A 16775-nucleotide genomic window follows, 5' to 3' on the forward strand; every position below is an offset into this window, starting at 1 on the left:
AAAATTGTCAATACAAACTGTATAGCACAAAAACCAGCTTCCAAACATAGCTTAAGATTTCGGTGGAGATCCGTGAAATTTACGAGACGTGATGACACGAATTGTTCTCATTTTACTATTTTTTTAGTCGTTTCTTCCCATAACCTAAAAAAAAAAAAATGCACTTTTGGCCTGATAAATGAATTCGTATAAATGAAAGAAAAACATAATTCAAGTTTTTAGACGATTTACAGCAAATACTTGTTATTCGCAAAATCTTAACAATAATGTATTTTTAAGTAATTTTCTTACTTTTTTTAAGTAAGTTATTTTAGACGCTGTATCAACATCTTAGGTTATTTAGCATCTGAATGAGATGAAGGTGAAATGAGTCTGGGGTCCAACACTGAAAGTTACCCAGCATTTGATCAAATTGGATTGAGGGAAAATCCCAGAAAAACCTCAACCAGGTAACTTGCCCCGATCGGGATTCGAACCCAGGCCACCTGGTTTCACGACCAGACTTCTTATTCGATGTTACATTTTGTTCTGCCATTTTATCAACAAATGAATGCAGAAATGCTTTAGAATCTGAATAAAATTATAAAAACTGAAAATTGATGCTGCATATACCACTCTTACCATGTTTAATGTCTTAAGCCAATATTATAAAATTTGCATTTTAAAATAACAAATAACACCATCAAATTGGCAATAACACCGAAAACTTGAAATTTTTAAATAAATTTTGACATAGATCTCCACGATCCTCCATTAGCTAGGTCTATAAGCATTTATATATCATATTGGATTTCTATTTGCAGATAGGGCAAGGTCTATGATCTAGTAAAATTGTGACTTACATGTTACACGGATCTGCTTGTGCAGCTTAAGTTGTGCTTTCACTAGCAATAAGCACGAAAATTACTCAAGTATCAATCAAGCAGAATATTTTACATACTTTCAAACCAATTTTTTGTATCTAACAGTGTACAGGCAATAATTTCATAAATACAGTAACTGTTTCTTTATTTTATTTATCCATATGAAAACTTGAGGGAAGTTCAAATACTAAACCATAAAACAACTGCATTCCGTGTGATTTCTTCATCTGTTATCATTACGAGACATAGTTTCAAATAATTTCAAAATGTTGGATCATTCAAAAAAGCGAGTAGTAGTTGCATTAGCTGTGCACGCAATCCAAAGATTTTAAAAAATAAATCCAGGCACTAATTAAGTGCTGGAGAATTTGGAATGACTGAAGTGGAGATTCTGTAGACATATAATACACTTTAATGGCACTTTAATTGCCGAGCACGAGCATATGCTCATTTCGGGTATATATCCATATGTATCATTTCAAATGTTGTTGTTTTCTAATGCCAGGCATTTGACAATGAAGTCATTTGACCTCTTGCACTCCAATATTTTTCAAAGATATTATCATGACTAGCCACTGAAGCACAGATTTTGAGATGTTCCAAATCCATTTCTTGGTTTGAGTTGCACAATGGACAGTTAGGGGACTGATATATTCCAATTCTATGCGGGTGTTTGGCCAAACAATCATGGCCTGTTACCAATCTAAATGCAGCTACAGACAATTTTCGTGGTAAATCGGGAATTAACTGTGGATTTTGATGCAGAGAGTTCCATTTTTTCCCTTGGGATTGAGTTATCAAATTTTGTTTGTTGAAGTCTGAAGTCTAAGTATGTAGATTTAATAAATCTTTTCACAGAGTAATACGTAGATTTAGTAACAGGTCTGTAAGTAGCAGTGCTGCCCTTCTTTGCTAAAGCATCTGCATTCTCGTTTCCCAGGATTCCATTGGTATCCATTGGAATACAATTCTTTTATTGAGTGATATTAATTGAGAGAGCATTTTAGTTATTTCTGCTATTTGAGATGGTGTGTGTTTAGAGACTATTGATAGAATAGCTGCTTTGGAGTCTGACAATATAACTGCATTCCTAAATTTATTTATGTGGCATAGAAGATTCATTTCAAATGTAAATTGTGAATAAATTTGAAAATTTGAATTTGAAATATGCAAAAAAAAAAAAAAAAAAAAAAAAAAAAAAGGTGGAATGAACTTGACTGTACATAGCCAAATTTCACATCATTTACACAATTAGTATTTGAATTGTGAATTATCTATTTACATATGTACAATTTACTCCAGAAGTAAGAGATGTGTGAAATGAACAATCTATTTCAATTAAAGAAGTAATGTGGAATTTAAAAAACAGATGGAATACACTAATGTTAAATATATTTTTGAACCCTGTTAATTGAATACTGCCCTGGAAAAATGGTACATCTGACTAGGGAAACAATGTATCTTAGACCATTATTCTGGAAAGGGGGGATATTCATATAAGATATTTTAAAAATATTATCAAACTATTTTAATTGGATTGTACGCAAACAAATACAACAAATAATTCTGAACAATGTCGAGGGAAAAATTGTTCCGGGGCCAGGTATCGAACCCGGGACCTTTGGTTTAACGTACCAACGCTCTACCAACTGAGCTACCCGGGAACTCTACCCGACACCGATACAATTTTTCCCTCTATATCCACAGACCTGGCCCCGGAACAATTTTTCCCTCGACATTGTTCAAATCAACTTTACAGGCAGTTATACCTGAAAGCTTGATTTGCATAATACACGTCACTGTTCGTTAACAGAAAACCACAATTTAAGTCACACAGAGTTAGTGTGCACTCAAAGTTGGTTGCTTGACGGTTGTCAGCCCACTTTGAGGTCTGTGGATATTGAGGGGAAAAATTGGATCGGTGTCGGGTAGAGTTCCCGGGTAGCTCAGTTGGTAGAGCGTTGGTACGTTAAACCAAAGGTCCCAGGTTCGATACCTGGCCCCGGAACAATTTTTCCCTCGACATTGTTCAAATCAACTTTACAGGCAGTTATACCTGAAAGCTTGATTTGCAAAATAATTCTGAATTACATACAATTTTAAAATCGAAAAATAGTACAATCTTCCTTCAGAAGAATCAAGCATGAGCCTAAAGAAAACAACTCTGTTCTTTTTCAGTTTCTTTGTGCTTTAACATTTTTGAAAAGTAAATAAATCATAAATTTGAATACGGCACAAAATCGACAGGTTCTCTCCTAATAAAACACCCAAAATAAAGATATTAAGAATTTGATGAATTCTATACATATAAAGTACGTATAGGCTATTACAGCCAGATAATCATATTACATGTACATTTCTTTAAGTATTTTATACTATTAATTTTACACCTCTGATTGAAGTTCTGGCTGATATGTACATATATTATCAGGGAGTAGGCCTACATCTCACTTGACGATATGTGTCAGAGGAAGAACAATTATTTGTATGCATCTGAAGTCTGATTAGTGTAACATATGGCGATGTATGCAATGGAGCAATGGAGAGGAACTGGCCATCCTACTCCATTATCTCCTGGCCTAGTTGCCTCATAAGTGGTGCCTTATTGATATCACTTGTGAGGTTCAGACCTGTCTTCGGACAGTTGACTAAACAACAACAACAAACTATCAATTTCTTCTGCATAAATATTTCAAAACTTTCCAAAAATATTCATAGTTACTTCTGTTTTCAGGTAAGAAATACAAACACATTAAATTTTAATATTGTAAGAAGGAAAATGGAAATTAGTTAATAAAACAGATGATTTTGAATAATTTGGATCTACAACATAAAAGTGGCTAGCTTATCTTGTTTGCACTTTATAAATCAAACATTAGAGAAGCATGCATTCTGTCTGTCTACACAAAAACAGCATCAACACATGCAGACAGCTGAACTCTTCCACAACAGCTTACTCTTTATAAAACCTGATATTACAAGAAATAGTTCATATACTTGTATGCAATGCATGGCAGTCGCAATTTTTTTTAAATGTTCAGTGATAAAAAATATGGTTTTAATATAAGACGGAAGGTAGGTTATTTGTAGACTTAATAATATCAATATCTTGAAATACAAATATTTAATAAAGTACCGTATGTACGTTCCCTTATGTTGAGAATATGGTGTTTTGAGCCATACATTTCAATGTTGTTACCCACAATCACATATATATAAGTTCAACATTATGTAACAGCATTTTCATATACAGAAAACGAAGATGAAGGTACGGTAGATCTGAAAAACCTCCAAGGGTATGTTCTAATGTGTGCCTGAGAATATCAAGTTAAAACTCACTAACAAGATGTATTTCTATGACTTCGATTCAATTATCTGGAAGAGAACATTAATCACTGCACACTGGAAGACTGAAAATGGCAAGTCATAATTAAGACTTGGAATTATTAATTTTCAGATTTCTTTCCAGGGGCTAGAAATAAATACTGATAAATTATCTACAGAGTGGTTCACTTGTCCCTTACCATTAAGTTTAATGCACCTCTGAATTTTATAAATGACCACGAAATTCTTGTACTTGTTTCTAGGAGATTTCAATCCAAAGTCAGGTGTGAAATTTCTATACCTTCAGGGTAGGTAATTCCTTAACTGAAAATAGACAACTCTGCATTTTATCTGGTTACCAAGAAAAGTTAGCACCAGCTTAATTAGACATTTTCTTCTTTCTTTTAAAATGATAATTAAGTAAGCACCTGTGATAGGTTAGGTTACACTGACAAATTTTAGTAACATATTATGTTTACTTAAGTATTTAAGATGTTAGCATTGAAAGCACAACCATATTATAATACATGTCCGAACTACTGGCCTTGTTTTGCTGGAGCCTATTCCACAAAGGTATGGTCACAGGCGGAGAAGAACAGTTTCCTTGGGGGGGGGGGGGGGAGCAAAACGATAGAATCCCGATATAACAAGGTTAGAGGCACATTAGTTATCTTCTCCCCCGTTATAGCTTGACTGTGGAATTGGGATATGATCATTTAATAAAGGTATTTTCGGGGGGCATATTTCTTACAGTGTTACATCCATATCCATGATGTTTCGGACCAAGTTGTATAGGGCTTGAACTGTAGGTCTACTACAAATTATAACAGGGCATAATTTAAAATAATCTCCCTATTTTTCTCTCTCATACACAAACACATGTATACATCAATAACACTATATGCTAACAGAAAATTTTTTATCCGAAGCTTACTGTAAATTCTAATTATTTTACTTAATCTCTCGTCTTTAAGTTTCCACATTATACCGGGATCACCTTTCTTTTTTCTACATTGTTCTGCAGTATGTCATTCATATTTCTTCAAGTGGTGGCCTGAACACCTGCAGACTTCTAACACATGAGTACAGGCTGTTACAAAAAAAAAAAACATTACAGTGCTTCCATTCCTCAAATGAGTTACAGAAATTCTTATACATTTAGAAATTTAAAATAAATATTATAGTCCAGACACTGATCTCAAGACATTAATTCGTCAATTTAAGCACAGAAACTTAATCATAAACAAAAGCAAGAAAAATCTTTTGAATTCAATATTTTTTTAACGTTAATAGAAAAAAAATAGTTCAGACAAGTTTGGGGTGGGGGGGGGGGTATGGGTATGGTGTTATATATTACAAATTACTGATGAAAGATGTTGTAAAGTATGGAGTTGTATCTTTTTGTTCCACGAAAGAATTAAAGTGTGTAGTACATTACCAATGAATCGCTACTAGTGACATATCAATAAACATACTATGTCATAACGTGAAGCAGCTGGTTATCTTTATATTTCATTCATCAAATTAGATTATGTTTGTCTCGTTAATAGTAATGTATTTTAAGTAGGTTATACAGCAAAGATTCGTAGATTCTATGAATTTCATAACTTTGCAATGTTATTTTAGTTTACTTCTTTAATAATGAAAAATTGACTTCCTTATTATTATCATCACATTCTTCCATTATCTCCGCATAATTCTCTTTGATAGTTTCCCATATTAGTCAACAGATGGCACTAATAATGATCTTTACCCCCAAACTTAAATGTTACAAAATTACAAATGCTGCAAAATGGTGCCAAAGGATATGAAATTGTTTCTTTTGAAGAAAATAGAAGCAAGAAAAGATATTCTATTGTACATATTTATCAAAATGTATCTTGATATTACAAAAAAAATACATTTAAATCGCATTAGTAGGCCTACATGAATGTATTAGTCTCCTTACACTGGTAGAGAATAGTAAGTTACAAAGACTAGTACTTTTGTGGAATACAATCGTAATGTACAACACCATACCTTTGTGGAATACGCCCCTGGTGTAGAATCAATGAAGAGGAAATATGTCGAACATTCCAAGGTTCCCACATTAAAACAAGAGCATTAAGTAACATAGGTAGTGTAAGATCCAAACCAGCAAACCATTATTAGCTACATGCTATCACTCAATCTTGTATGAGAGGTACACTAGTCCTTCCCTTTTGCTCTTAAGATACATGAAGTCAAAAGAAGGATAGCAATGGCAAAGGAAGCTTTTAATAGAAAAAGGAGTATCTTCTGCGGACCTCTGGAAAAGGAACTAAGGAAGAGACTAGTAAAGTGCTTCTTGCAGAAACATGGACATTATGACAAAGTGAAGAGAAGCGACTAGAAGCATTTGAAATGTAAGAAGGATGGAGTATGTGAAATGGACAGCCAGAATAAGAAATGAAGCTAGAAAGCTGTGCTATAAAGAGTGAGTGAAGAAAAAATAATGCTGAAATCGATCAGGAAGAGAAAAAGAAATTAGTTGGGTCACTGTCTGAGAAGAAACAGCATACTGAAGGATACACAGGAAGAAATGAAGAACAGAAGAAAAGTCAGGGTAGAAGAATATATCAGAAAGATTGGAGAATGCTAAGTTTGCAGCAGAAAACCTGTCTTTCGGCAGAAAATTATGAATGAAATGAATACATGATTACGAGTACTGTGTTTATGGAATTTACTAGAAACATGCGGGACTGCATAACTAGGTCTAAATAAGGCGCAGGGGACTTACTTTTTATACAAACTATCAATACTGAAAATCACCAAACAAGATGTTATGTTACATAAAACTGTGTATTGCCGCATTTCTTGTCTTAACGTCTTGACAGCATAGTAAGAAGCATTTTTTACTTCACATTGGTGATCTTAACCCTTCTCACCACTATGTGAACACAGAGAGATGAAATATGAAGGGTACACGGGAATAACGATCAAGGTCCATTTTAGAAAGTTTCGAGAAAAACGAATTTTAAAGTTTAAGCACTTAATACTTAGTTATGTGTGTATTTAATAGAAATTGACGTAGTGGAATGTCAAGAATGATGATTTCTTATTACTAGCTAGACCACATGATAGTACTTTCTTTCCACTATAAGATAGCATTATTAACTCAATTTCGATTTTTGATGGACCTTGATTGTTTTCCCGTGTACCCTTCATATGTGAATTCCAATATTCAAAATGAAACCAACATTCGAACAGAATGCATAAGGCTGAGCTGAGTAATCAGAATTAATTTTCGTTGGTAGATTGGCCAATGCTCTCTATAGCAACTAGCCAATTAAAAAAATTAATTCCGCATACTAAAAAATGTGAGAAATTGTTCTGGAAGACAAATCCCTTACCCTGCCAGAAGACTTATAGTATTTCTCTCTCTCTCTGCAGAATGGTTAGCATTATTTAGGTACACCCCAATAATTAACTTAATCCTTTTTATTGCGATATGAACAAAAGCAAGCAGGAAGATGATAATGGATTCCTGCATTGATAGCGAAACCAAAACTGCAACTGTAAGGTTCAATTGCTGGACTAGCCATTCCAACCAACATAATTTTAAAACATCTTGGATACTAATAGATATAAAAAAATTCGAGACGTGGTGAAAGACAAATCCCTTATTATGCTAGAAGATTAACTTCCCTTTGTGGAATGGTTAATGTTATTTAGATACAACAAAATAATATAGTATGACCAGAAAGAAATATTTCATGATACTACACCATGCTCAGCATCAACAACCTCAAGTTTTAATCATAAACTGCAATTAATCACTGATTTTATACAACAAAAGCACTTCTATTTCAATCTCTCACAAATACACGCAAGTTTATATGTTTGGAGATCAGGGTTCTACAAGGGCTGTAGTAGAATCATGGAATAAGTTGAATGTTTATATTGTTACAGAAAGGTTATGATAATTTTGTTAATTCATTAGCACATGTTCACTGACATATTTTTAACTGTTTGTGGTCGCGAAATTTCAGCCATAGTAACAGTGAACTTATTTTAAAATGAATGCATTAATGACAACACACTTTAATAAAAAAATAGTCATAAAATATTCTGAGACAAATTAAAGGACACAAGGAAAATTCGAGCTTATGAATCAAGTCATAATAAATCACAGGCACTTAATCCCTACGAAACTCAAAACTAATAGACCTAATATCGATAGGCTAAATAGTCTTTTTATTAGATAGTTTCAGACAGCATTATATATTTCTACTGTACAAAATCCATTATGTGATAGCCCAAGGTCTACTGACTGACTGCTAGCCTTACATTCACATGCCTCAGTAGAGGTGAATGATCAACTAACCATTATAGATGTAACATGCCATTAACACAATCTCCCCATCCAACAAAGATGGCTTGCAAAACTACATTTTGCTACAAAGTACTAAACCCCTGTAAAAAATAAAAATACGAACAAATAAGTAAAAATATTTTGAGATTCCTGTTCCCAAACTCTGTCTGGACTGAGATTATTTTTTTCAAAGTCTACAAACCATACACACGTTCCAAGTAGATTTGCAATAAAGAAAATTCTGAACAATACCAAAGAAAATTGTTGGCTTTCTATTTAGTTTTTTTTTTTTTCTCGGTACTGCTGACAACACACAAAAATATATGTTCAGGAATTTATTTTTATTTTATGACAATGAAACCATTTTTCTTTTTTGTGTTTTCCACAACATATCTATACCTTCATTAATACTCTTTGAAGATGAAACACTTAGGCCGGGTGCACACAAAATCAGACACGGCATAACGCAGCTCTTAGCGACACGACATTTTGCTTTATAGTGCCTCACAATATCTTGTGGCAGCTTGACACTGTCTGCTTGCAACAACTGATGTGCTGTCCGTGTGGATTTGGAAAACTGGCATAGGCTATAAAATGGCGTCAATAAATGAGGACGACTGTCTATATAAGAAACTCTACTGTATTTGATTATTATTTACTAAGGACGCATAATACTCCTAAAATCTATACAACTGAAAGCACCTTAAAATTAAATACCGTAAAATGGGGTGAATAGGGATGTAGGCAGTGAATAGAGATGAAGTTTTGTTATTTTTTTATTTCTTTGTGTCAAAGATTAAATCTATACTAATAATAAATCTGTAGCCGAAATTTTTCTGGTAATTTTCGATTTTCCAAAAATAATTGGTCCTAACATATACAATTAACCACCCTGAAACCGAAAATCGCTTTTTTGAAATTTTTGTTTGTATGTCTGTCTGTCTGTATGTTTGTTATCTTTTCACGCAATAATGGCTGAACGGATTTCGATGAAAATTGGAATATAAATTAAATTCGTTGTAACTTAGATTTTAGGCTATATGGCATTCAAAATACATTATTTAAAAGGGGGGTTATAAGGGGGCCTGAATTAAATAAATCGAAATATCTCGCTTATTATTGATTTTTGTGAAAAACGTTACATAACAAAAGTTTCTTTAAAAATAATTTCCGATAAGTTTTATTCTTTGAAAAATTTTGATAGGACTGATATTTAATGAGATAAATGAGTTTTAAAATTAAAATAACTGTCATCTAAGGCCGTGTAATGAATTAAAAAACAAATGACTTCGTCTATAAGGGGCCTTGGACAGCAACAATCGAAAGCTATGAAAGATAGCCTACAGAGAATGTTTCTGTGTTTGTATGAAGTAATATCAGAAGCTAAATTAACCGATTTGTATAATAATTAATTATTATTCACCATTGGAAAGTGTAGTTTCTCTAGATGGACATATTGCCATAATATTACAGTAATTTCTGAGTGAATCGAGGACAGGTAAGATTAAAATAGCTTCTTATGCACAGAAAACTTGATAGGCTATTCTGTACATTCGTTTCCTGTATTTCCTAAAATAATTTTTATGACCAAATGAGTGGTCTCTGGATCAAAATGATCGCATTTTAATTATGCAAATACAATTTAAATTAAGTAACATAATAAACGATTTATCCTTATATCAAACACGAATGTTCCCTGGATCAAATGTCCTATTTTAATTATGTAATTACTTTATATTTATTTCTAACGGGTGCAGCGGAGCGCACGGGTACGGCTAGTATTATAATAAGAGTGTTTATGTTTTCATTCATAATGAGTAAACAAATAAACAATCTTACTATTGTATTTACTCTTTGACACAAAGAAATAAAAAATAATAAAACTTCGACCCTATTCACCCCCTGCATCCCTATTCACCCCATTTTACGGTACTACTAATGTAATGCACAAACGTCATTTTGTATGTTTATGACTACTCCACGAGCCACAATAATGAAAAATAATATATTATATTATATTATATTAAATCAATAATGAGTGACAGTATAGAGCAGAGAAGTAGACTTACTACAAATTATTATTATTAATATTATTAAATTTATTATTCACCTGGTGCTTTCATCTCATTTGCAATTTCCTTTCACATTTTAAAAACCACATTATTGCCATGATATTGTTTCAAAGTGAGATTGTATAGAACGTATCTTTCCTGTACTAAAACAACTAATCTATCTGCATCAAGCTCTATTATGAATAATGTGCACTACACAACAATAGCATCTGTAGATAGCGGAAACTTGCAATCGTGGATGCCACGCATAATCAATACGCAACAGACATCAGACGGTCTGCTGCAGTCATCCAGTGTTGTCTCCCCATGTCTGCTCGTGACTGTCTCGTCATGTCTGATTTTGTATGCACCCTATCATAATAAATAAATCGAAGACAAGTACGAACAGACAAAATGTTGTGTCGTGCCGTGTCTGATTCTGTGTGCAACCAGCTTTATATTACATACTGTGCTGCAAAAGTAAAAGTAACTAAGCAACTCATTTTGTCTGCAAGGATCAAGTGTGATACAGGAGTGGCCTGACATGAGTAAACAATACTATCATCTACAGGAATTTCCACTAAAGCATATCCCTAAAAATATACGACAAAAGATATAGGATGCTTTTATGCAAATTATTAATAACAGCACAGATGATAGATTTATACCTCAGATGGAATTTATGTCCTAGTGATTCAATAGAAATCCAGATAACAAATTTCTTCATTCATGCATAGCAACATAAAATTAACCTATGTATGTACTGGTATGTATGTTCCATGCTGTTCAATTAAAAAATGAACTGCTTTATGTAGTCAATAAAGGAACAATTGTCTGACATCCTCATGAGATGGTAACTTACATGAAAGCAAAACTATAACCATGAAGAAGTCTTTTCTGATTTCAAACAAATCAAAATCTTCAAAGATCAATACATTTAAATAAGATAGATTTAGTGATTTTGGAACATTCTTCACAGAAAATATAAGAATACAAAAGTATGTTAAATAAAAAGCAGTGTGCCACATGATATTATTTTTATGTTCTGCAAACAAGAAAGAGAAATGGACTTTGTCTTCAAATAGTGTAAGCATTTTTATCGAAAATTATAGGTTAACAACTGGGAAAACTCCGTTATAGGCTACTAAACCTTACTGCTGCGCTGGAGGCAGAGTTGGAGTTTCCCTCCATTAATCTGAACCATTGTCGCTACTGACTGACAAGTCATCTGATGCATCACTGCTATCAGTTAAACATTCTCCTAACGAAATTATTCTGTCAGTTTCACTGTCTATTATATCAGCATTAGAAAAATATTGTTCGTTGTTATTTTTAACGTGCTCAGCACATTTCTTCCACTTTTCTGCAAAAAGGTGGCAACACAATTGTTCCTTTACATTAATATGGGACTCAATTTCTGTTACAAAAATTTAATTGAAAAGAATGCAGACGACTAAATATTTTAGTCTGTCCCTTTAAGTAAATGAAACCGATCATAATCAATGCTTATTTTTAATGCATGATTGGGTTTTGAAGATAAATAATGTTTATGTACGCGCTACTTGACGGACCGCGAGCAGTCAGACATAAACTTAACAAATGATATCTTGTTGACCCATTCTATTAACATGGGGTTTTTTCAACATAAAGTAGAATCTATTTAGATTATTTCGTACACAGCAACTAACCACTTATCTATTCAAGAAAAAAAGTTCATCGCTGAACGTTTTTCTACTTCAAAACCATATTTTTCCACATTACATTAGTATACAACAAACCTTAAAATTAAGAAGTCTTTCATTTGTTATATTGTGGTGACTCAAACATCTTAAAAATCTGCAAACAATTCTCTTCAACATCTTTTTTTTTCCTTATTAGAATCTGACTACTACTTTTTGAGTTATTATTAAGTACAGTGAAACCTGTTCAAGACGGAAGTGACATGGTCCTAATTTTTTTTTCCGTTATGGACAGGTTTCCGTATTATTCAGGTGTGACATTAAAATGGAATATTTTGTCATTCATATACATGAAAAACAAAATGACATGCCGCAAACGACAAGAAGTACAAAATATTCCCTTTAACTCTGATCACATTAAATCAGCTTTCTGTCGCTTATTATGTTGGTGAATCATTTTGATTAAAATCTCATTTTCTGTATAAATATTATCATAACTCACTCATTAGTCATTAAACATTACTAAAGTTTACTAATCTCATTCTATTTAATATCTAACACTATACTCTAATACTGTACTGCATATCACTGCACATTATTAATTAATTGGACTAAGAGCCATCTATTAGAAGTTTTGAATTTCTTTCCCAGTTCAATAGATCCAGAAATTGGCTTGTTCTTTGAAAGGTCATGAAGAACTCACTCTCACAACAGTTCATTTATTTTCACATAAACAGTTGCTTTCTGGTTCCTTTTGTGTCACCAATATTGGCCCAAGCCACTAACTCATTATGATCTTTATTTTTGTAAAGTGTCTCACCTGAGTTTTCCACAACTGTACTTCCATATTATTTCACACAGACTTTGTTTCTAATTTTCCTTTATCTCGATAACTTTTACTTCATCACTTAATGTTAATGCCACACTTTATGCAACTTTTTTTTTTACCTGGAAATCACTACACTTGCGCTCTGTTTAGCTACGACAGTATACGGGTGTGAAGCATTGAAAATCTGCCTAGTCAACAGGGTAATAAAATTTATGACCAACAGGCCAGCACACCCTCGTACCCTCTAGAATTTTGCAAAGAAAACTTGTTTTTATCTTAGTGACCTAAATATTTCGTATATCCCTTGAAATTACACGCTGTTTCAAAATATAGTTACAAAATATAGTGTGTGTCCAAAATATTGTTTCTGTTTTGAACAGTAGCAGACAGTTTCCGTTTTATTCAGGAAAAATTACACATAATACATACAAATTTCGCAAGGACCAATAAATTGTTCTGAAATAGACAGGATTCCGGATTATTCAGGTTCCGATTTGAACAGGTTTCATTGTAAAAAAATGCGAAAATATTCTCCTTCATTGAAGGCGTACATAAGTAATGCCTTCTCTTGTTATTGGCTGACAATTAGGAAGGAGGAGTTGAATAGTATATTGTGTCACTCTTTAAGACTGAAGCATGCACAAACCAACAGAGTTTTCTAAGTTGCTCCCCTATAGTATTTCATTGATCTGTTCACAAATATTTCATTCTATGCAAATTTAGTATTGAATAAAGTCTACAAATGAAATGACAAAATTAATATCACTATTATAATTGCACAATGTAGCTTTACAAGAGGCATATATTTTTTGTACAAAAGTTTAGAATAAAGAAAAAACAATTTTAATATAAATTATCCAACCTTCTGAAGGACTATAACATACTGGAATTCTTTTAAAAATCAAATACAATTCTGATATCAGGAACCATGACAGAAAAAAAGTATAAATTAGACAGAAATCAGGCATGAAAACAGAGTTTCTGCACTACTATTTAAAATGTAAGAGTTACTTTCATTTTCTTAACTACTGTACTATTTGAAACACGATATAACAGTACCCAAATGAAAGGTTACATATTTGCAACTTCACTCTTTACTGAAATCCCATTTAACTCACTGAAATGTGAAATAGTTGCAGTGAATATTTTATTTTTGCAGACTTATTCTTTAGTGAATTCCAACAGCAGCTGCATACTTATTTAATAGCCTATTAGATTATCAGAAATAATAATGGAAAATTACTATGAAAGAAGATGCACAGAAATGCATAATCGTTAATGAAAGGTAGTATTTTACACGTTAATGAAAGGTAGTATTTTACACGTAAAAATAAAGAGCAAAAGAAGACATAGAAATAGCACTTTTCTTTGACAATAAATTTAAAAAATTTTAACAGTGACTGCATCTTTAAAGAACATATTTTCGCAATCAAATTTTTACTCAAAAATATATACTTGATGTGGCAATCTCCCCATCATGCATTCAGTTTTCGGACAGCTATTATAAAATAAGTACTAAACAGTCATGAAAATTTGTAATTTATTCCTACAACCATTTACCAAATATATAATCTTGCTACAATGGGGAACAAAATGGAAACAGAAGATAATAAATTATGCCAAGTTCCTATGTAACTGTAATAAAAGAGTATGCAATTAAGCTTATTTGGAAGAGCAGCAGTCTGTATGCTTTGATGTTAAAAACAAACAGGTCTCCTACCTTGACCGCTGTCTTGTGGAAGTCCAGAGTCTTGTGAAGCACTAGGTATGCTGGCAAATATTGACGATCCTGCAACAATTAAAGTAATGAAAACTTGTCATGATATGATAGTGAAACTGGAGAATTTACTTTTGATATACTGTAGATAAGTGAACAAAAGCTGAAAGCAGACAATCTTTTTCTATAAATGATCATTACATTCTGTAGGACCAATGTCTTTGTAAAAAAAAAAAAAAAAAAGGCATCAACGAAATCAGTTTTTTCCAATGTCAAAGTCAGTAAGCAAACATGACATTCTACTGAAACACGTGATTCAGTGTTTACTAAATTTTACAGCATAAACTTTTTTGTGAAAGTGGATTTAATCACATTAATCAATCAGGCTTTAATGTTTCATGATTCAATTATCGCTGTTTTGGTAAATATTACATGCTGTGAAACAAATTAACACTAAATCAAAGCTTCACCATAATTAACATTGTAACACTGTCGCCCTCACATAAGCCCGCCATTGGTCCCTATCATGAGCAAAATAAATCCTGTCACTATCATCATATCCCAATTATGTTCTGTGGATAAATATCTTCAAGGTGCAAACATTATGCTTCCAGAAGAAATTTCGGCAGAGCTACGTAAGTGCTTTCAAATTTTGCTCAATAACATCTGTAGATGTGGAAGGTTCTTCTCAGCATACAAACTTGTGTTAAGTGATAAATGTCATAAACTTAACCATGAGCATTTGGAGAAAATAATACTCATTGTGTACTGCAAATCAAATTACAACGACCAGAATGATGTCTAAGGAAAAGTGTACATTGTAAGCACCAAAATGCATAAGCCTAAAATTAAAATTTTTAGTGCATGTTTAGTGTATATTTTCGAAATAATAGAGCATATTTTAAAGATTTTGACACCATAAATGCACGCTTAGTTTAGATATTTTTAGTGCATATAAATCCGATGTTTAATTATCAGGCAGTACATCTCACTTGACGATATGTGTCAGAGGAAGAACAATTCTTCGTATACATCTGAAGTCTGATTAGACATAATAATATGTTCCTAGTCAGCAATGTATGCAATGGAGGGGGAAAGAAACTGGCCATACTACTCCTTTATCTCCTGGCTTAGTTGCCTCATGAATGACGCCTTACTGGTGTCACTTAAGAGGTACAAACCTGTCTTCAGACAGTTGACTAAACAACAACAGACTTTATGTTTCCATCTCATCAGTGGAGTTCGGACATGTAGGCACTAAAAACTTCAAAAATAGGTGCTAAAATAGGCACTTAAAATAAAAAAAATATACTAACTTAAAACAGATTTATTGTGATGAGGGATAATCATACATACATGAACTGAGTAAAATATCGTTTCCAATACACAATCTCGAACTAAATATAATACAACGAACAAAGATCAACAATAACGGATACAGACAAATTTCCTGCTCTCTGCACTCTCAAGGTTAGCATGTGATACCATTGATACCTCTTTAAAATGCAAGAGGTCAGTGCAATCGGGCTTTCCAAAATGCCAGAATATTTTAGCGGAAGCGGATTTCAGTTAGTTAACGTACATAGACATGAAATAAGTCCTCTGGTGTTATTTTGTACATTTAGTCCATGATTTGGAAGTAATATAAGTTTTTTTTTTTTTACAATTAATTAATTGATTGTATTTACTTTAAAAACCCAGTGACCAGTCCATTGTTGAATATTAGGAAAATCCCCATTGTTGTTAGGTGTAGGATGGTTTGGAAACAGCCTTTTAGTTATTGTCAGCTTGCATTTAGTAATTCCAAAGACCTTATAAATACGAATAACTCAGTAATTCTCAAGTGTAAACTCTGAAAAGCGTACAATAATAATATGCAGATAATTCGGAAAAAGGCACTTATAGGCTTGAATTCCATAAGTAGGCGATAAACCCTCAAATAGGCATTATAGCCACTATAAAATTCACACAGAAGCTTA

The 16775-nt window shown here is 32.8% G+C and overlaps 1 protein-coding gene across 13 annotated transcripts in view; it reads right to left on the minus strand.

The window, feature by feature from the left end:
- Positions 1 to 16775, minus strand: part of LOC138703032 (modifier of mdg4-like) — a 193548-nt gene that overhangs the window by 151048 nt on the left and 25725 nt on the right. For all 13 annotated transcript variants that reach the window (XM_069830546.1, XM_069830549.1, XM_069830552.1 and 10 more), the window contains exon 6: positions 14800 to 14868. In XM_069830546.1, coding sequence (XP_069686647.1) covers positions 14800 to 14868 — 69 coding nt within the window. The remainder of the gene's footprint in view (positions 1 to 14799; positions 14869 to 16775) is intronic.

The sequence above is a fragment of the Periplaneta americana genome, chromosome 7 (assembly GCF_040183065.1).
Source record: "Periplaneta americana isolate PAMFEO1 chromosome 7, P.americana_PAMFEO1_priV1, whole genome shotgun sequence".
NCBI lineage: Eukaryota > Metazoa > Arthropoda > Insecta > Blattodea > Blattidae > Periplaneta > Periplaneta americana.